Below are 23,503 nucleotides of genomic sequence, written 5' to 3' on the forward strand. Positions count from 1 at the left end.
TCTCGTATTCTCATGTATTTCAAGCCTGCAATACCACAGAAGGATTTACACTACAAATAATATCACTGCATCGTTAGACTGTATCTACATTTTTAGCTGTGATTCAAATTGTACATATGTACACTAATCCAAGATTCACAAATCAAGCTACATTTTTGCTGTGATTCAAATTGTACATATGTACACTAATCCAAGATTCACAAATCAAGCAATACTACTACGTACAGCAGTATAAAATATAAACTATGAAAATGTGTTAGGGCTAATGAGAGAAAAGAAAGTGATTTTAATTTCTGGATGCTTTCCTCAGTGATCCTGATGGCTCAGCGACGACTTGTACCACAAACGCCATGGTGTGTTCCCTGTAGTTGGAACTTTACAGATAACCATTGTATAAACAAATAATCGTACTTTTTAAATTTGTACGTTGCCGAGTTAAAATTAATGGTATTTAAAAACATAATTTTAGCGGCTGTCTGTGATTTTTTGGCGATAAATTTGAACAATAATTGGCCAGCACACAATCCACTTGTTTTAAAATAATATATTCAAAATAAGTCAAATGTATGCACATGAATTTGTACAATATTGGTTATCATAGTTGTTTGTATCCAGAACTTTAAATAATTGTCTCTTTTTTCATCAAGGTCCACGCAGGTGGGTTCAATTAACTTAGAGCATCCTTTAACAAGACAAATTATTCTACTCTATTCTGTTATTACAATACAATTGGGAGAAATTCACTCACATTATTTCATTGGTTAGCACAGCGTATACAGTGATTTAAATAATTATCTTTTACGTCAAAGTTTACACAAATTGGTTCAGATATTTAACTCAATGGATAAGACAAATTATTCTCCACTACTCTGTTATTGCAATATAATCTGTGATTTTCACACTTTAAAAGTCGTTACCATAAACTCTTTATGACTAAACTAACAAACATAGTCTCGATCTTTATCTCTCACTAACTTTATCTTACTTTAACTAACTTAGCTCGAGCTAACGTGGTCGCCTACAATAATATATATATCTTGCCCAACTGAGGACTAGAACTTACTATAAACTGTGAGCAATGTGACGTCAATTCACAACAACTGAACTACCCAACAACTGATTCATAAACAGTAAGAAAATTTGCCATCACTTACTTTACTGCTCGCACAATATAAACACAAAAAGACACTTTCATATTAGACTTAAAATGAATTTTTGTTTCTAACAAATAGTAATATATTTCTCATTGGGAAGTCTGAGAGACGTGTGTATTCTAGTGGCATATCGTACATAAAACCGTGATAAGATAAAATCAGACTCGGTGACAGGTTCTTTAAAGTAGATGTCTGTGACTTGCTGGTGATAAATTTCAATAATATAGAAATAACACACGGTCCACTTCTTTTAAAATAATATATCCAAACAAGTCAGACGTATATAGAAATGTTCGTTACACTGTTGGGTACCAGGAGTTTTAAATGACTGTTTCTTTTTTGTCAAAATCCACACACACTGATTCAGTTACTTTAGAACACAATTTAGAATGTCGATTACAAAAAAAAGAACGTTCTTTTCTCACAGGGGTCCAGTTTTTTATCAGTATAAGAGACGGTGGTACATGTGAGGGTAGGGATGATGATAATCATTCATTCATGTTTCTTCTAACATCACTTTTTACTGAAATGATAGAACTATTCTCATAATGAAACTCTTTATTGCATATAAGGTTTATATTATCAATATCTAGTGGATAATGAGGCAATGTGGGGCACGAATATAAACTGGAGTTTCATGGCATCATGTGATATTACACAGCATCATGTTTTGTGTAATAATTATATAAGGCTGTTTTTTCACATCTAATAAGACTGATGTGAATTCATCCATTCGCTGCTTGAACCATTCCAACTCATTCCATTATGTTTGTGGTATTCTTACATCAAACTCGCAATGTGCAAATATTATACCTGTTTTCATAACTACTTACTTTTGCTGATTTGGTTGTCATCTTGAGAATCAAAACAAAAATTGGGCACCACATATTTACTGAAATTCTTGTACATTACGTCCGAGGGATTGGTTAGAAGTGAGAGTATGCCATTTGCAGTACCTGGGACTTGTAGTGAGCCAAAGAACCTTGTTACTACAATACAGTCTGTGATAATTTCATTTTCAAATCACCACTGTAGCTGTAATTTACAACAGTTGTATCCAGAACTTTAAATAATTGTCTAGATTTCGTCAACGTCTACACTAGCTGGTTCAGTTACTTTATAAGACGAATTATTCTTCAAGTGCCTTACCAACTTTGAAATTGTTAACAGATAAATTAGTGAGTTCTTACTGACTTTTAACTTATAAATAAGTTCCACTCTGGAAAGCATTACTGAATTCTAGCTTATCAACAAATCCTACTTTTGAAGGCTTAAAGAGTTTGAACATGTTAACGTCATTTCTATTTTATAAAGAACAAATTTTGTATCAAATTGCTTTTCCTTTTATTTTTGTGAGTCTATTTCAGCAGGTTTGATTTGTTTATTTTGGACTTGTATTCACAACATTAAGGAAAAAATACGGACAAGAAAACAACGGAACAACGAAACTGTTTTTGGATCAAACAAAAACAGTTTCAACAAAGACTGCTAAATAAATACAACCAAATAAATTATTATTACTTGTTCGTTACATGTGGTTCTTCAACCTTCAAGTGTTCTATTATAGAGTATAGAAACTGTGTTGCGTTTAGGTAAAATAATTATTATGTGACATGGATCCGCTTGACCAATGTGACATTACTGGAAACATGTACTGCAGTGGTCCCCAGTTATCTTCCACGTCAGATGACAACCATGAAGACAAGGTTCAAGTATGAGCTGGTTGGAGAATACATTATTCCCCAAAATAGAGTTTTGCTTCTTTTGAAAATAGTGAGGACCATGGATCAGGTTTTCAAGAACCTATTGATGACCGTTGATGTACAAGAATATCAAAATGTCTTTACAACTATATCAAACTGCTAATTACAGTGATCCTCACATCCTCTGACTAGATACATACATCCTGTCCAGTGAATAACAAAGGGTATTTTATGATATGACAATATAGAAGTTCCCTCTCCTTTCACGGGTCAATGTAAGGTCACGCAAGCTGTAACAATGATCGGTAGATCCTCAAAATATGTCACAGAGTTCATGATGACGAGAAACCCACTTGAAATAAAAATGTATCTCAGAACGGTTGGTATGGGTATTAACACTTTTATTGTTAAGCAGAGAACAACGTTTCGACCTGAAGGTGACCTAGGAAGGTCGAAGCGTTGTTCTCTGCTTTATTAGTAAGTGTTAATACCCATACCAGCAATTCTGAGATACAGGCTACAGAGTTGCTCTGTGAGATTTATATCAGGTTTGTTCACTGTCCAAGCCAAGGCTCTAAGACCTCCTATTCGAGATAGGTTTACAATGAATCAAAGGTCGTTTAATCGGGTACAGTACCAGTTTTTATTAGACTCAAAATGAGTTGTTTGATTAACTAGATCGGTCTTAGCTCGTGCTGGTCACTCTAACAACTATAGTTATTGTTCTGAAATCGTACTGGACAGTGGACAGCTGGTGACTGATCAGTTACTGATTGTGGTTCTTCATATTTCAAGACCTTGTCGATATTGATACGTGTTTAGGTTTTCTAACCACATGGAGACAACCTACGAACATGAATGTACCAAAATGGCTTGACATTGTTTTCTCTTTTGTGTAGGACAAGTTTCCGAAATTTGAACAGCTCGAAAACTGCATTTTCTTAACAAACCACCCATCCACCCACGTCAGAAAGGGAACATTTATAGCGTTACAGTAACCAAGGCTCAAAACAGCAACTCCGAAAATGAAATGATGTATTCTTTCCCGATTACACAAGAAAGGCTCATGGGAACAGCTGTTCTTTCTCATAACATCAAACGTGTCCATTTTGATACGTTTTTTTTCACACTATAGAGAATATTATTCTTCGTTCATTGTTGGTGTATTGTATACAGGTTATATTATATTAATGTCAAACATTAATCAAATTCAAAATAAAACATATTAATTTACGTTTTTTCTGGTAACCTCGACCCGGAGTGACCAGATGGTTAGGGCACTCGACTCGTAATGTGAGGGTCGCGGGTTCAAATCGCCGTCACACCAAACATGCTCGCCCTTTCAGCAGTGGGAGCATTATAATGTTACGGTCAATGCCACTGTTCGCCAGTAAAAGAGTAGTGAAATTATGGACGGCTAGCTCTCATGTAGCTTTGCACGAAATTCAGAAACAAACAGTCTAGTAGCCTCATGTTTTAAGTTTGAGCACAGTTACTGGAGTTGACGTCCTTTTACAGTTTTCTCTTTTTCTTGCTTCGCGGTAAATGTAGCCAGACGCAAGGTGCTAACAGTTCATAAAACTTCACGTGGTTTATTTTTAATTTCGCGCAATGTTACACGAGGGCTATCTGCGCTGGCCCCAATTTAACATTGGTAGACTGGAGGAACTAGGCAGCACCACCCACCGCTAACTGTTGGGTTACTCTTTTTACCAACGAATAGTGGGATTCACCGTCATATTATAACCTCCCACACAAACACGACCTTATTCGGTGATGGTTTCGAACCTGTGATCCTAGCTTGAACTAGTGACGAAATCTAAGCACAATAAGTGACAAGAAGTCACTTCTGCTTACAGATTAAGTTATATAAATTATCATTGAGCTATAGAGTTTCTAACTGTATTTATTATTCTCAGATTACATATTTTTATTTGTTTAGAATGTGTTCCTAAACTGTAACACCATATCATTTGTCTAAGTGGTCGTTTTTTGTTACAATTCGTTTATCATTTCAAGTTTAGAAGAAAATTACTGATTAATGTGTGTGTGTTTTTTTATAGCAAAACTATATCGAGATATCTGCTGAATCCACCGAGTGGAATCGAACGCCTGATTTTAGCGTTGTAAATCAGCAGACTTACAGCTGTACCAGCAGGGGATTACTAGTTAATAAATTCGCTACATTTAACACAAGCTAAACGCCTCTATATACAGTCGTATAAGTCTTTCTTTGATTACAGAACAAAAGCGGCCTAGCATGGCCAGTAGGGTTGAGGCGTTCGACTCGTAATCTGAGGGTCGTGGGTTCAAACCCCCGTCGCACCAAACATGCTCGCCCATTCAGCCATGGGTGCGTTATAATGTGACGGTCAATCCTACTATTTATTGGTAAAAGAGTAGCCCAAGAGTTGGCGGTGGGTGGTGATGACTAGCTGCCTTCCCTCTAATCTTACACTGCTAAATTAGGGACGGCTAGCACAGATAGCCCTCGAGTAGCTTTGCACGAAATTCAAAAACAAACAGAACATAAGCGAAACTTCACATACAATCTCGCAGGGCTTGATTGAACTACTGGTTGTTTGTTTTTGCTCTCGTACGTACCAAGCATAAGTGTACGAAGACATGTGAAGATTCTGGTACGATAATATTTTATTTCAGAAGGTTCCTGGAGTTAAGATTTAGTCTCATCAAGTATATACGCACCAAAATATAAGAATTAGAAATGAACTTGTCACGAGTTAAGCCCATATTATATGCCCGCCACCAGTTTCATGACAGTGGAACCATCGTGTTACTGTTTGCTCTTTGACACCGTGATGTTCACAAAATACACGAAATTAAATATTACAACAGAAGGATGTAATCACACATTTTCTATCTAAAGGTTAGAGATTATTTTGTCGACAGCAAATATAATTACCCTAACGAACTACATACTATTAACAACTAAGTTAAATAATATTTATGACAATAAATAACACATTATTTTAAAACACTGAGATAAAATTTACCTAGTGTTTTCTTCAAGAAAAGACAATGATTTTCATTGGCTTTTCTGAAGATAAAACAATAAATCTCATTAGCTTTCATGAAAATGAAACGATAAATCTCATTGGCTTTTCTGAATATAAGACAATAAATCTTATTGGCTTGAATGAAAATGAAACGATAAATCTCATTGGCATTTCTGAAGATAATACAATAAATCTCATTGGCTTAAATGAAAACGAAACGATAAATCTCATTGGCTTTTCTGAAGATAATACAATAAATCTCATTGGCTTTTCTGAAGATAATACAATAAATCTCATTGGCTTTTCTGAAGATTAGGTAATACATTTCATTGGTTGAGTTTTTTTCATGTTGGAGAAAGTTCAAAGCTTTATTTGTTTGTTGCAAACCTGCTCCTTTTTGATGGAAACCTAAGAGCCAGTAACAAACTTTATCTGTAATCCAGGACACGTGAAAATGAATAAAAGAAACAAAGGTATACCATTACGTTAGAATGCTAAATTTTCGACTTTGTGGGCCGCTGAAAACACATCACATTCAAACTCTTTCAAAAAAGCGTAGCTCTTGGGAATGCACATATTTACAAAGGCTTACCTCTAGATATAACGACCACTGTCTGTAGGCGCACGTGCTCATTCGACGCAGCCGTGAGCGTTCCACACAGCGCTTGTAACCTCCGCTTCTCGTCGCCTACTTCGCAAAATTCATTAGTCGGAGGAGCAGTGCGTGGAACCCACACACTGCTCACGAAGAGATGGATGGGTGAAAGGCACCTTAGTCCGTAGCGTCTCATCCGCGAACTGAGTGCAGCCTTCATTCATTTCACGGGTTCTGAACTAAGGAAATTAAAGGTTATTTTTGTTACAGGAGCATTGGATTTATTACTTAGGGTTGTCTCGTGTTATGTGTGTCTCTCGTGCAATGAAGGCAGTGCTGTTAATAACCGTCAATACACTGTTTATCTGTGGATTGAGCCCTGCCACTTCAGGTAAGAGCTGCTCGTATTATAATTGTTTTAACTAGTTCACTGTCATAGTAAACTTTTAACAACTGTGAACTGTTGAGAATAGAGGTATCGCGTAGAATATACGTCATCAGAAAAATTCAAAAGTATTGATAGCCTCGATTTGATCAGGAAATACCGATCACCGACTAACGAAATGTTAGTACTTATACAAGGAATACACTGTATTGTAAAATGGGTAGAAACATCTTAGAGCAAGAATTAGACGGCCCTGTATTATACTAGAACCTGGATTTATATCTCAATCTGTCCTGTTATACATAAGGTTATTAGACGGCTCTGTATTATAATAGAACCTGGATTTATATCTCAATCTGTGCTGTCGTGCATAAAGATACCGATGAGCTATCTACGCTTTGCTCACTGAGAGTAGGAGATGGAAGGGATCAAACCCTGGATTATTTGATCTACGTGAGTTCAGAAACGTCTTACTCATGCAACGAGTAATGGCTTACGTAAGGCTAACCTGTTAAGGCTAAGTTACTAGTTTTTAAGGCTAAGAACATGTTTTTGATTGTTTGAAGTCACGTCTGAAATATACTGTTACTAAATTATCGTAGGTGTGGAATTCACATCTGAAACACGTTGTTACACGTGGGCAATTTACAGAACTATGTTTTTATTACCTCAAAACAAAACATTAACTCCTAAATAGCCTCGACCGACTGTGTCTCGGATCCTAGGGTATTTTCAATATTTGTGGGGAAAATATGGACAGCTCCTAATTACAAGTATCACACGAACATTTAAAATGGTTAGTGGTCCGAACTGTTCATCTGGAGAACAAATAAACACTATGCATTTTGGAGCATCGTGTGTGTCATGGGATAAAAATATTAAATAATGCTGTTGTCCAAGAGTTGATAAATGTTGTTCACTAGTTACCTTCCCTATAGTATATCACATCACAAAAAAAAAGTAAATCTCCACCAATAAATATATTTTGCTGGTATCACAATTTATTTTTGTTCTCGCTCAAAGCAACACGAGATCTATCTGCGCTAGCCGTCCCAAATTTAGCAATCTGAGACTAGAGGGAAGATAGCCAGTCATCACCACCCGATGCCAACTCTCAGACTTCTCTTTTATCAACGAACAGTGGAATTCACCATGAAATTATAACGTCACCATGGTTGAAAGGGCGATCATGTATCAAGCGAAGGGGATTCGAGCGCCCTAACCACCTGATCATGCCACTCAAGTTACAACTAAACGTGCAGAAATACGTAGAAATAGATCATATGTCAGCTGAGTGCGCGCGTGACTTCTAAACCTTCCATGAAACACAATTACCTCAAATAATTATACAAATATAGACACGTAACTAATACTGATATAATAATATAGACACGTAACTAATACTGATATAATAATATAGACACGTAACTAATACTGATATAATAACATAGACACGTAATTAATACTGATATAATAAAATAGACACGTAACTAATATAGATATAATAATATAGACACGTAACTAATATTGATATAATAATATAAACACCTAACTGATATTGATATAATAATATAGACACGTAACTAATATTGATATAATAATATAGACACGTAACTAATATTGATATAATAATATAGACACGTAACTAATATTGATATAATAATATAGACACGTAACTAATATAGATATAATAATATAGACACGTAAATAATATAGATATAATAATATGGACACGTAAATAATATAGATATAATAATAAAGACACGTAACTAATATTGATATAATAATATAGACACGTAACTGATATTGATATAATAATATAGACACGTAACTAATATTGATATAATAATATAGACACGTAACCAATACTTATATAATAATATAGACACGTAACTAATATTGATATAATAATATAGACACGTAAATAATATAGATATAATAATATAGACACGTAACTAATATTGATATAATAATATAGACACGTAACCAATATTGATATAATAATATAGACACGTAACTAATATAGATATAATAATATAGACACGTAAATAATACTGATATAATAATATAGACACGTATCTATTATTGATATAACTATATCAATATAGACATGTAAATACTAGGGTTATAACTATAACAAACATAATTATTATTGATATAACTATAACAATATAAATAAGTAACTAATATTGACATAAATGTAACAATATAGAAACATAATTAATATTAATATAACTATAACAATATAAATAAGTAACTAATATTGACATAAATGTAACAATATAGAAACATAATTAATATTGATATAACTATAACAATATAAATAAGTAACTAATATTGACATAAATGTAACAATGTAGAAACATAATTAATATTGATATAACTATAACAATATAAATAAGTAACTAATATTGACATAAATGTAACAATGTAGAAACATAATTAATATTGATATAACTATAACAATATAAATAAGTAACTAATATTGACATAAATGTAACAATGTAGAAACATAATTAATATTAATATAACTATAACAATATAAATAAGTAACTAATATTGACATAAATGTAACAATGTAGAAACATAATTAATATTGATATAACTATAACAATATAGACATGTAAATACTAGGGTTATAACTATAACAAACATAATTAATATTGATATAACTATAACAATATAGACATGTAAATACTAGGGTTATAACTATAACAAACATAATTAATATTGATATAACTATAACAATATAAATAAGTAACTAATATTGACATAAATGTAACAATATAGAAACATAATTAATATTAATATAACTATAACAATATAAATAAGTAACTAATATTGACATAAATGTAACAATGTAGAAACATAATTAATATTGATATAACTATAACAATATAAATAAGTAACTAATATTGACATAAATGTAACAATATAGAAACATAATTAATATTAATATAACTATAACAATATAAATAAGTAACTAATATTGACATAAATGTAACAATGTAGAAACATAATTAATATTGATATAACTATAACAATATAAATAAGTAACTAATATTGACATAAATGTAACAATGTAGAAACATAATTAATATTAATATAACTATAACAATATAAATAAGTAACTAATATTGACATAAATGTAACAATGTAGAAACATAATTAATATTGATATAACTATAACAATATAAATAAGTAACTAATATTGACATAAATGTAACAATGTAGAAACATAATTAATATTGATATAACTATACCAATATAAATAAGTAACTAATATTGACATAAATGTAACAATGTAGAAACATAATTAATATTGATATAACTATAACAATATAAATAAGTAACTAATATTGACATAAATGTAACAATGTAGAAACATAATTAATATTGATATAACTATAACAATATAAATAAGTAACTAATATTGACATAAATGTAACAATATAGAAACATAATTAATATTAATATAACTATAACAATATAAATAAGTAACTAATATGGACATAAATGTAACAATGTAGAAACATAATTAATATTGATATAACTATAACAATATAAATAAGTAACTAATATTGACATAAATGTAACAATGTAGAAACATAATTAATATTGATATAACTATAACAATATAAATAAGTAACTAATATTGACATAAATGTAACAATATAGAAACATAATTAATATTAATATAACTATAACAATATAAATAAGTAACTAATATTGACATCAATGTAACAATGTAGAAACATAATTAATATTAATATAACTATAACAAATAAATAAGTAACTACTAGGGATATAGACACTATCTAATATTGATATAACTGTAACAATATGGACACTAACTAATATTGATATAACTATAACAATAAAGATATGCAACTATTACTGATGTAACTATGACAATACAGACACATATATAATATTGATATAACTTTAAAAACAATGACATGCAACTAATATTGATACAATTATAACAGTATAGACACTAATATTTATATAACTATAACAATAAAGAGTTGCAACTAATATTGATACAATTATAAGAATAATGATACGTGATTTCTATTGATATAACTTTGATAATAAAGACACGTAACTCATCTTGATATAAGAAAACACTATGAACAAATTACTGAAATTGATATAATTTTAAAAACTAAGTAGTATCTCCACTATTTTCAATAAGTATTACATAACTTCTTATTTAAATATTTGTTTTTTATAGACTATACCTAAAAAGTTGTCAATTTTTCTTGAGGATTTCATATCGTTTTAGGCCTGACATGGCCAAGCGTTTTAAGGCGTTCGACTTGTAATCTGAGGGTCGCGATTTCGCATCCCCGTCGCGCCAAACATGCTCGCCCTTTCAGCCGCGCGGGAGTTATAATGTGACTCGTTAGTAAAATAGTAGTCCAAGAATTGGCGGTGGGTGGTGCTGACTAGCTGCCTTCCCTCTAGTCTTACACTACTAAATTAGGGACGGCTAGCACAGATAGCCCTCGTGTAGCTTTGTGTGAAATTCAAAAAACAAACAAACAATCATATCGTTTTAATATTGAATTATAAGTATCCACAAAAGCCATCTCAAAATAGCTAAAAAAATTCAGTGCTGTCATCTGTACATGTTTACCATTGAGGAAAAAAATCAAAGTTCTTAAGTTTCTATTTGCATCATTAAATATTTGCTATGATTAAAGACAGAATGACCTATGTTTATGTTTTAACATCTATATTAATTCTGTAGAGAAGTTCCTGCCTACGGCTCCACTATTTACTCACGAACCCCCGCAACTTGTGCAGTTTTCAAACTCCAAGGGTGCTCACGTCTCTTGTGCTGCACGTGGTGACCCTTCTCCTCACTTAACATGGAGAAAAGAAGACGGTCAAGAGGTGACTAATGTAGCAGAAGTTGTTTACATACGACCTGATGGCACTCTGGTATTTCAACCATTCTCTCCTGAAAAATACCAGCAAGAAATTCACAGTTCCTTCTATCAATGTCTAGCAACCAACAGTGTGGGTACTATAGGTAGCAGAAAAGTGACAGTGGAGGCAGGTAAGATTTAAATTCTGTCAGATATAGAAACCGTGTAAACTGAAGAACCGTGGCATTCCATTTTTTTCCTAGGCGTTGACTGATTGAATAATAATTTCGTAAATCGAAATCGAAGGAGAAAATGTTGATTTTGCCTTGTGTTTTCTTGCTGTGTAGCTTGAATAGAGGTGACAGGTGTTTCAAATAGGCTTAACAATTGTATTTATCAAGCCAGCGTTTTTCAAGTCTTTGGTACAGAAACAAAACCACAGTTCCTATAGGACCTATCATAGTAGGCAGAAAGGGCTGTTAGGTACGATACAGAGGTCGTTTTCTTGTAAGTAAAACGTGCATTCTAGGAAATTAAGTTAATCATATATAAGTTAATTAAAGTTTAATTAAAGTGACCCTTCCCTAACGAAACAACCTTTTTCCACTGTGAATACTGAGGTTATTAAATTCAACTAGATTGAGTCCTGTATCCCAGTCACGATCATTATAACAATCCTGAGACAAAGATTAGAGAATCTGTCTTGTGTGGCTCAAGACATATGACCCGAATAAGTGACTGTTAAAAGTGGTGCCCGGTATATATATATATATATTCTGAAGGACAGAACAGTTAATTATAATTTTACAAACACCTAATTTAATTTGCTGACGAGAAAAACGAGTTGAAAGGGTTCGTTGTTTACATTTTGACGTCTGTTAAAGTACTAAAGCAACATGGCCACCTTAAGTAAGCAACAGTGACAAACTGACCATCTGGACTAGGTTATACTGGCAAGCTGACCACCTGGAGTAAGTTATACTGGCACACTGATAGAACATCTCACTACATGTCACCAGGCGACAGTTAGAATATCTCACTACATGTTAGCCTTCATGACACCAGGTAACAGTTAAAATATCTCACTACATGTTTGCATTCATGCCACTATGCTGGAAGAAAACTGATGTCTTTACTGACTGGGAAATGTTTTGAAAGATTATGTTTAAAGCACATGTCGATCGAGATAATATTATTTCAAACGTTTAAAGGAATATAGTTTATTATTATTTCACCTACTATTAGTCGTAAAATTCCACCTGGTATACACTACTTGATGGGAGGTTGTCCTTTATAGACTTGTAGGTATAACACCAAATCGTCATGAGTTATACTTGTTGAATAAAACCACCACTGGTCCACTGTGACCAGTTGCACTGGTAAAACTACAAAGCAGTTGACCGTTAAGTAAACACTGGCAAATGTAGATATTTCTTTAAAAAGTGCAGCTAATTAGTTTTCTAGAATATTCTGTTTTCTACTATTAGGTAAATAGTAGGATATTCGATGGATCATGTGAGAATAAATAAGAAATGGATAGAAAAGACCTCACCAGATAAAAGTTCCAGTTAAACTCTGAGGAGAAAGGAAACAAAGTGGACTAAACTGTGAGGAGAAACGAAACAAAGAAAGTGGACTAGACTGTGAGGAGAAACGAAACAAAGAAAGTGGACTAGACTGTGAGGAGAAACGAAACAAAGAAAGTGGACTAAACTGTGAGAAGAAACGAAACAAAGAAAGTGGACTAAACTGTGAGGAGAAACGAAACAAAGAAAGTGAACTAAACTGTGAGGAGAAACGAAACAAAGAAAGTGGACTAGACTGTGAGGAGAAAGGAAACAAAGAAAGTGGACTAAACTGTGAGGAGAAACGAAACAAAGAAAGTGAACTAAACTGTGAGGAGAAACGAAACAAAGAAAGTGGACTAAACTGTGAGGAGAAACGAAACAAAGAAAGTGGACTAGACTGTGAGGAGAAAGGAAACAAAGAAAGTGGACTAGACTCTGAGGAGGAACGAAACAATGAAAGTGGACTAGACTCTGAGGAGACACGAAACAAAGAAAGTGGACTAAACTGTGAGGAGAAACGAAACAAAGAAAGTGGACTAAACTGTGAGGAGAAACGAAACAAAGAAAGTGGACTAAACTGTAAGGAGAAACGAAACAAAGAAACTGGACTAGACTCTGAGGAGACACGAAACAAAGAAAGTGGACTAAACTGTGAGGAGAAACGAAACAAAGAAAGTGGACAAGACTGTGAGGAGAAACGAAACAAAGAAAGTGGACAAGACTGTGAGGAGAAACGAAACAAAGAAAGTGGACTAGACTCTGAGGAGGAACGAAACAATGAAAGTGGACTAGACTCTGAGGAGACACGAAACAAAGAAAGTGGACTAAACTGTGAGGAGAAACGAAACAAAGAAAGTGGACTAAACTGTAAGGAGAAACGAAACAAAGAAACTGGACTAGACTCTGAGGAGACACGAAACAAAGAAAGTGGACTAAACTGTGAGGAGAAACGAAACATAGAAAGTGGACAAGACTGTGAGGAGAAACGAAACAAAGAAAGTGGACAACAACTTGGGGTATTAATAAAATTCCAACACGAGATCTACAATCATCAACTTCTTGTAGGGTCTTACTCCAGTATATGAGGAACCAGTGACTTTACAGTTTATCTATACGAGGCAATGTGATGGAGGGAGTGAGGTCAAAGTATGATTGACCAGTTGACACTTTGTAGGAGTTGGAAGGAGAAGAATATATATGTGATTTTTTTTTAATTCATCGATCCTGAAAATGCTAGAGTGTGTCCCAACATAATCGAACAAATGGATCATCGTGCGGGTAACGTGAAGATTTCACTTGACGTATCCAGGTTTCAATTTAGGTACATACATTGCTTTAAAGTTTGTTCCTTTCTTCATAACATTAATGCATATTTTCATTCAAATATTGATAAAGCCTGTTAGAGGAGAAACTACGTTTTTCAACTATATAAAGGATGAATACGCTGCTATTAAAACGATTTTGAAGCCTCACAATGTCCTTACAGTCTGTGTCCGGTCATTCTCTGTCTGACAACGATGCAGCGTGATTTCTATTCCAAAAGCTCCTTCATAAGGCTTTTATATCCCAAGTACACCGTTCCCCATTGCGGGCGTTCTCTAATAGATCCTTTATACAGTAACGACAGTATTCCGGTATGTAAAATCTATATGCAATGTATACGGTACGAAATAGCATGAATCCCTGTTTCATTCGATAATTAATGTCAAACGAATAAGGCATTGAAGCAAATTACACTATGTAACACAAATTTTGTTTCTGAATAGTATGTGTTATTTCTTAATTGCTTATGTTGTAAAAGTACAGAAAATGGCCATTATTCCCTTCAAACTTTGCTTTTGTGACCTGGATAATGAAATTTAAAAATTAACCTATCTTATATGTAAAAACGGTCAAATTTACACATTTTCATTTACATAAGGTCTGAATAAAACAACATATGAATCAAGATTTACATGTATTAAAACTAAAGTTATACAAAAATGTTTAGAAGTGAGTAGTTTTTCAAGATTTGCGACTGTAATATAAATCACTTTCACATATCAGCTCCCAAATATAGTCTCCCATCATGTTTTCGTTATACGCTCCTTGGTAGCGACATTCAAAGTCCAGTATATTTTGGTGGAAGCGCTCGCCTTGCTCCTCTCAGTACTTTTCCATGTTCTCCTTGAATTTATCAAGATAAGCGTCAAGGACATGGACTTTCAGAGACATCCTGCAGCCCATTTTGCCGAAGTTCCTCACCAGTTCCACATAAGTTTCGGCCTTATGATTGCCCAAGAAGCCCCAAACCACTGTTACAAAGCTGCCCCAAGCTTTTTTTTCTCCTTCCTACTGAGCTTCTTGGGGAATTCTGTGCACTCCAAGATCTTCTTTATTTGTGGTCCAACAAATACACCAGCTTTGACCTTTACCTCAGACAACTTAGGGAAGAAGTCTCGAAGGTACTTGAAGGCTGCAGACTCCTTATCAAGAGCTGTGATGAATTGTTTCATAAGACCCAATTTTATGTGCAATGGTAGGAATAACACCTTCTGGAGGTCCACTAGTGGCTCACACTTGACATTGTGCCTCCACACAGAGCACTCGGTCCGTTGTGGCCAGTGCTTCCTGTTGTAGTGCGCTGCGATGTCCCTACTGTCCCAAAGACAAAGATAACAGTGAAACTTGGTGAAGCCTCCTTGGAGACCCATCAGGAACGTCACCATTTTGAAGTCTCCGATAACTTCCCAGCCATATTCATCTTATTTCAAGACTTCTAGCAAGGTCTTGACGTTGTTGTATTCCTCTTTGAGGTCCACCGTAAGATATTTAAATTTAAAAGGTCTAAAATTTGTATAATATAAAATCTTACTATTCGAGCAAGCAAAAACTGTTCGTCTTACCTTCTAGAGTTTTTTTGCAGTGCTCACAGATAAAGTGAAGTGCTCAGGGTGTGTCTTGATCACTGACAGACATGCCGAAATATACCTTGTAGGCTTCACACGTTTTAGCAGATGCTGTCAGAGTACTTTTTCGTTCTTTTCTTGATAAATCGGCCACATAAATAGCAGAATATGTCTGGAGAAGCTTGCAGCTTCTTGATGCCATCTCTGATAAAATCAGATAAGTCTATGTGTACACTTAAGCAGCTAGAACTAAACTGAAGTGTGAGTGGTGAGCGCCTATATATATATATATTACTACGGAAAGCTCTAGAAAATTCTCGTAAGTTCTACAACATTATAGAAAGTTCTAGAAAATTCTCGTAAGTTCTACAACATTATAGAAAGTACTTGAAAATTCTTGTAAGTTCGAGAAAATTCTCTATAAAATACTCAGCACTCAATCTACCTGGAATGTTCTGGAAAATAGGTAAGTTTGAATTTTTCGTTACCCAGGTCGCAAAGCAAAGTTTGAAGAGACAAACATAGGTCTTTTCCATTTACTTTATACATAAACAATTGGGAAATAATACTTTCTGTCCAGGAACAAGAAAAAGTAAAAATTTTGTTACCTAGTGTTATTTAAACACGTACTCGTAAACTATGGCGTCTCCATATCAATATCCTTCTTAATTATGTTGCACGTGGAAGTCTTGTGCCATTGTCCTTTCTATTCGCGGTTTCTCGTTTGTTACGAGACGCCATACTTTGTTACAACAACAGGGGCACGACTTGTCGTAAAGTCTCTTACTGTATGATTCATATATTATCATTAAATATTAATAAGTATAATAAAGGATATCTCCGATCTGTGCACGTCACGTTTTATGATCTAAGTGTATTGAGTCTAAAAGCATTCTTTATCCCTTGCATAATCGTCCAAGTTCTAGAGTAATCATGTAACACCAAATATTAGCAATGTGAAATTTGATAACTTCTGTTCCACCACTTTTATACCACCTCTTGTTACAAGACTTCTGATCTGAATCGATTTATTTTAATGTATTCAACTCTGTAATTTTACAATCTCTAACAGCAATAATATAGTGACGAATATTTCCCTTAACGTAGCTAGGATTATCAACCCTGCTTACTTTGGTTAGAAAATATATAACCATCAACTAGTCACTTAGTATATTTTGGTTTTATAAAACCTCCACCAGTAAATCAGTCACTTACTATATTTTGGTATTATAAAACCTCCACCAGTAAAGAATATATAACCATCAACTAGTTACTTAAGGTATTTTAGTTTTATAATACAACTGTTTTTAAGAGTGAGGTTGAGATGTGTTTTAGTTACGTTTATCTAAACTAGTCTCGATATGTATCAATAAAGCAAGACCAATAGCTTCCCACATTGTTACAGCCTTGTTGACTGTTTCAAACTGTAGTTCCACATTGTTACAGCCTTGTTGACTGTTTCAAACTGTTGTCCAACCTACAAGTTGCTTTAGTAGTTAAACATGTTGTCGGTAGAGAGTAACGTATCTTATATTTCCTTTTCAACTCTTTATTGCGGACTTTGGATGTAAATGTCTGATAGAATATATTCAGAGTAAGTTTACAGTGCACGCGGAGCATAATGATGGCTGTAGTGGAACTGGGGCTGAAACGATTTTCGTTAATGAAGTTTTTTCTAACACCTCTTACTAACAACTAAATTACCTTATTCGACGACCCCAAAGTGCTTAAGTTTCGCAGTAAGTGCTTAAGTTTCGCAGTAAGTGCTTATTGATCATTATTTCACGGCTGTAAAGTCGACCCTGTCCTCTGAACGTTAGCAACGGCGCGAAATTATGACTTCTCAAGCCTCAAAGTTACCAGCTCGACATTGAAATATTCATCTCTTAACTGTGGGTTCGTGTCGTCTCGTGCCCAGTAAGTACGGCAGTCTAGTAACCATTGGCTTCTTCCCCGCCGCAAAAAGACACTTGAATTGCAATTAATAGTCTTTGCCACGGGCAACACGTCCAATTTCCGAAATTCTTCTTCTCAGTTCTCCACGTCGGTGGTGTTCCCACGATTTCACCACACTCGGGGTTGGCATAAACAAGCAAAATATTTTTATCTTCTACTTGACGTCCACCGCGACCAGTTATTCGCAGCAGCTGTAGAGGTAGCACAATATTTGATATTTATGAGTTCGTGTTAGTATGTTGTGTAAGAGACCAACCGCTAGGACACACAAAAGCTGACGAAGTGCTTTAGGTTTTGCTATCATAAACATGCTCTGTAACTTGTCCCTCGAGGACCTACATCCAGTAGTCATGGCAACGATGAAACATGGCGAGAAGTGAACAAAAAAAAAACGTCGAGTTTTATAGTTTCGTCATCTGCTGAGTTTGTGGAGTGTAGTATGTGTGTGTGTTGGTATAATGTCTCGTGAATGCATTATAACTGTTCAGAATAACTGTCTACACAAACAGAATAACTGTCTACACAAACAGAATAACTGTCTACACAAACAGAATAACTGTCTACACAATCAGAATAACTGTCTACACAAACAGAATAACTGTCTACACAATCAGAATAACTGTCTACACAATCAGAATAACTGTCTACACAAACAGAATAACTGTCTACACAATCAGAATAACTGTCAACACAATCAGAATAACTGTCAGCACAATCAGAATAACTGTCTACACAATCAGAATAACTGTCTACACAAACAGAATAACTGTCTACACAATCAGAATAACTGTCAACACAATCAGAATAACTGTCTACACAATCAGAATAACTGTCTACACAATCAGAATAACTGTCTACACAAACAGAATAACTGTCTACACAATCAGAATAACTGTCTACACAATCAGAATAACTGTCTACACAAACAAAATAACTGTCTACACAATCAGAATAACTGTCAACACAATCAGAATAACTGTCAGCACAATCAGAATAACTGTCTACACAATCAGAATAACTGTCTACACAATCAGAATAACTGTCTGCACAAACAGAATAACTGTCTGCACAAACAGAATAACTGTCTACACAATCAGAATAACTGTCTACACAATCAGAATAACTGTCTACACAAACAAAATAACTGTCTACACAATCAGAATAACTGTCTACACAATCAGAATAACTGTCAACACAAACAGAATAACTGTCTACACAAACAGAATAACTGTCTACACAATCAGAATAACTGTCAACACAAACAGAATAACTGTCTACACAAACAGAATAACTGTCTACACAAACAGAATAACTGTCTACACAATCAGAATAACTGTCTACACAAACAAAATAACTGTCTACACAATCAGAATAACTGTCTACACAAACAGAATAACTGTCTACACAAACAGAATAACTGTCTACACAATCAGAATAACTGTCAACACAATCAGAATAACTGTCTACACAATCAGAATAACTGTCTACACAAACAAAATAACTGTCTACACAATCAGAATAACTGTCAACACAATCAGAATAACTGTCAACACAATCAGAATAACTGTCTACACAATCAGAATAACTGTCAACACAATCAGAATAACTGTCTACACAAACAGAATAACTGTCTACACAAACAGAATAACTGTCTACACAAACAGAATAACTGTCTACACAATCAGAATAACTGTCAACACAATCAGAATAACTGTCAGCACAATCAGAATAACTGTCTACACAAACAGAATAACTGTCTACACAATCAGAATAATTGTCTACACAAACAGAATAACTGTCTACACAAACAGAACAACTGTCTACACAATCAGAATAACTGTCAACACAAACAGAATAACTGTTTACACAATCAGAATAACTGTCTACACAAACAGAATAACTGTCTGCACAATCAGAATAACTGCCTACACAAACAGAATAACTGTCTACACAAACAGAATAACTGTCTACACAATCAGAATAACTGTCAATACAATCAGAATAACTGTCAACACAATCAGAATAACTGTCAACACAATCAGAATAACTGTCTACACAAACAGAATAACTGTCTACACAATCAGAATAACTGTCTACACAATCAGAATAACTGTCTACACAAACAGAATAACTGTCAACACAATCAGAATAACTGTCTACACAATCAGAATAACTGTCTACACAAACAGAATAACTGTCTACACAATCAGAATAACTGTCAATACAATCAGAATAACTGTCAACACAAACAGAATAACTGTCTACACAATCAGAATAACTGTCAATACAATCAGAATAACTGTCTACACAAACAGAATAACTGTCTACACAATCAGAATAACTGTCTACACAAACAGAATAACTGTCAACACAATCAGAATAACTGTCTACACAATCAGAATAACTGTCTACACAAACAGAATAACTGTCTACACAAACAGAATAACTGTCTACACAATCAGAATAACTGTCAATACAATCAGAATAACTGTCAACACAATCAGAATAACTGTCAACACAATCAGAATAACTGTCTGCACAAACAGAATAACTGTCTACACAATCAGAATAACTGTCTGCACAAACAGAATAACTGTCAACACAATCAGAATAACTGTCTACACAATCAGAATAACTGTCTACACAAACAGAATAACTGTCTACACAATCAGAATAACTGTCTACACAATCAGAATAACTGTCTACACAAACAGAATAACTGTCTACACAATCAGAATAACTGTCAATACAATCAGAATAACTGTCAACACAAACAGAATAACTGTCAACACAATCAGAATAACTGTCTACACAAACAGAATAACTGTCTACACAATCAGAATAACTGTCAATACAATCAGAATAACTGTCTACACAATCAGATAACTGTCAACACAATCAGAATAACTGTCTACACAATCAGAATAACTGTCTACACAATAAACTTATAAAAACAATTTAATTTTCTCTGTTTCTCTTCAAGTCACGCTATCCTCTACTGTTTTAACAACCTCTCTTCTGCAAACATTATAACAACTGTATACAATAAAATGTGTATATTAATTGTAGCGTCTTTGTATTATGGACATTTTTATTGCACACATGGAGCTCCTGGTGAGTCCATGTAATTTAAATACAAGTTACTCTGTATTTGAATATTTACTTAATAGACAAATAAATTCAAAACGACCCAGCACCTACATTCTTTGAAGGCTATGTCTTACCGTTTTACAAACTGTTTGACGTCCGTGAGTTATTGCACTTACCAGATCGTTCAGAATCCATAAATTTTTGTAAGTCCGTGTCTTACTGTTTTACAAACTGTTTGACGTCCGTGAGTCAATGCACTTACCAGATGATTCAGAATCCATAAATCTTTGTAAGTCCATGTCTTTCTGTTTCACAGACTGTTTGACGTCCGTGTGTTATTGCACTTACCAGATCATTCAGAATCCATAAATCTTTGTAAGTCCATGTCTTATTGTTTCACAGACTGTTTGACGTCCGTGTGTTATTGCACTTACCAGATCATTCAGAATCCATAAATCTTTGTAAGTCCATGTCTTATTGTTTCACAGACTGTTTGACGTCCATGTGTTATTGCACTTACCAGATCATTCAGAATCCATAAATCTTTGTAAGTCCATGTCTTATTGTTTCACAGACTGTTTGACGTCCGTGTGTTATTGCACTTACCAGATCATTCAGAATCCATAAATCTTTGTAAGTCCATGTCTTATTGTTTCACAGACTGTTTGACGTCCGTGTGTTATTGCACTTACCAGATCATTCAGAATCCATAAATCTTTGTAAGTCCGTGTCTTATTGTTTCACAGACTGTTTGACGTCCGTATGTTATTGCACTTACCAGATCATTCAGAATCCATAAATCTTTGTAAGTCCATGTCTTATTGTTTCACAGACTGTTTGACGTCCGTGTGTTATTGCACTTACCAGATCATTCAGAATCCATAAATCTTTGTAAGTCCGTGTCTTATTGTTTCACAGACTGTTTGACGTCCGTGTGTTATTGCACTTACCAGATCATTCAGAATCCATAAATCTTTGCTTCTGCGAGAAGAAAATTTCTAACAACTGAAGCACAAGTTTTTGTTTGTTTATTTGAGCACTCTACATTCGAACAAAATTTTTGTTTCTAAAGTTAACCATGAAATTCGTAAAAATAAAATGTTTGAAGAAAAATCAGATGAAAAAGACAGTAAAAGATAAAAGCAATAAATTGAATCTAGCGTTTCTACGTCTTTACAAAATACAACCTTTGAAACACTACACTTCAAAGGTTTCAAGTACTTATAAGTGTTGTAGTCTTACAATTAACGTCCGTCGACAATTGAAAAAACACGTGTGGATGATGCGTTTCCAGTAAAAATATGAGTATTATTAGTCTAACCCTATTTAATGAGAAAACTAATAGGTTAAAAAATATATTGTGCAAAATCTTGAAAACGCCCTAACTATATTGGAAAATATTGTGGAAAACGTATTAGTATATTGAACTTGAAAGGTAGAAACTACTACAGTACCGTTCTGCTATTAACCAGCACAACCGGTTTATGTGAGAGTCCAGCTTAATACCATTACTGCCCAGTCATTTATCCTCCACCTCGCGGATATGTTAGAGAAATAATATGACTTGTAATCACCAGCGTAAAACAAATCATGTGCCGTGTCGTGTATGGTAAGATTAGGGGTTTGTTGGCGAACTCCATCAAGCCGAATCTATAATTAGTAACATCAACCAATCCATCTACGTCACTATTCGATCGTTTCTGTGGTTTCTAATGAAGCTTAAAACCACATTTATATGTAAAACACTAAAGTATCGATAAAGTTTCTAGACTTCGGAGAAGAAACTTCATTATTTCTTTCCAGTTTCTTTAATATAAAGTATTTTTAGTCCAACTAAACAAGTCTGCTTTGTTCTCATATATTTTAATGAGTTCACACTTTGATTTTAGATCAGTTTGGCTATATTATTGGTCACTTTTTTCATCATAAATGCAAACACAAAAACAATTAGTTCTAATTCCAGTTATACTGACATCTTGACATCAGTTCGACCGTTTCCACTACCACTTATGCTGACATCTTAACATCAGTTCGACCGTTTCTACAACCAGATATACTGACATCTTAACATCAATTCGACCGTTTCTACAACCAGATATACTGACATCTTAACATCAGTTCGACCGTTTCTACAGGATGTTCGGAAGGTCACTGTGCACTTGTATACTTATTAACAGACATGTTTCAATATAGAATACAGGAGGTAAATATGAATGACAATTATAAACAATGTTGAAAGTGACCCCCGTTGGCATCAGTACAGGCCTGGA

At 34.1% G+C, this 23,503-nt stretch overlaps 1 protein-coding gene across 2 annotated transcripts in view; it reads left to right on the plus strand.

Annotated features, from left to right (window-relative positions):
- Window positions 1-6,564: 6,564 nt before the first annotated feature.
- Window positions 6,565-23,503, plus strand: part of LOC143246802 (cell adhesion molecule Dscam1-like) — a 227,778-nt gene continuing 210,839 nt past the window's right edge. Inside the window, exons 1-2 of one of the 2 annotated variants that reach the window (XM_076493961.1) lie at window positions 6,565-6,860; window positions 11,611-11,922. In XM_076493961.1, the coding sequence (XP_076350076.1) occupies window positions 6,776-6,860; window positions 11,611-11,922 (397 nt within the window). In that variant the 5' untranslated portion in view covers window positions 6,565-6,775. The remainder of the gene's footprint in view (window positions 6,861-11,610; window positions 11,923-23,503) is intronic. The other variant, XM_076493962.1, reaches the window with a different exon arrangement.

The sequence above is a fragment of the Tachypleus tridentatus genome, chromosome 3 (assembly GCF_004210375.1).
Source record: "Tachypleus tridentatus isolate NWPU-2018 chromosome 3, ASM421037v1, whole genome shotgun sequence".
Lineage (NCBI taxonomy): Eukaryota > Metazoa > Arthropoda > Merostomata > Xiphosura > Limulidae > Tachypleus > Tachypleus tridentatus.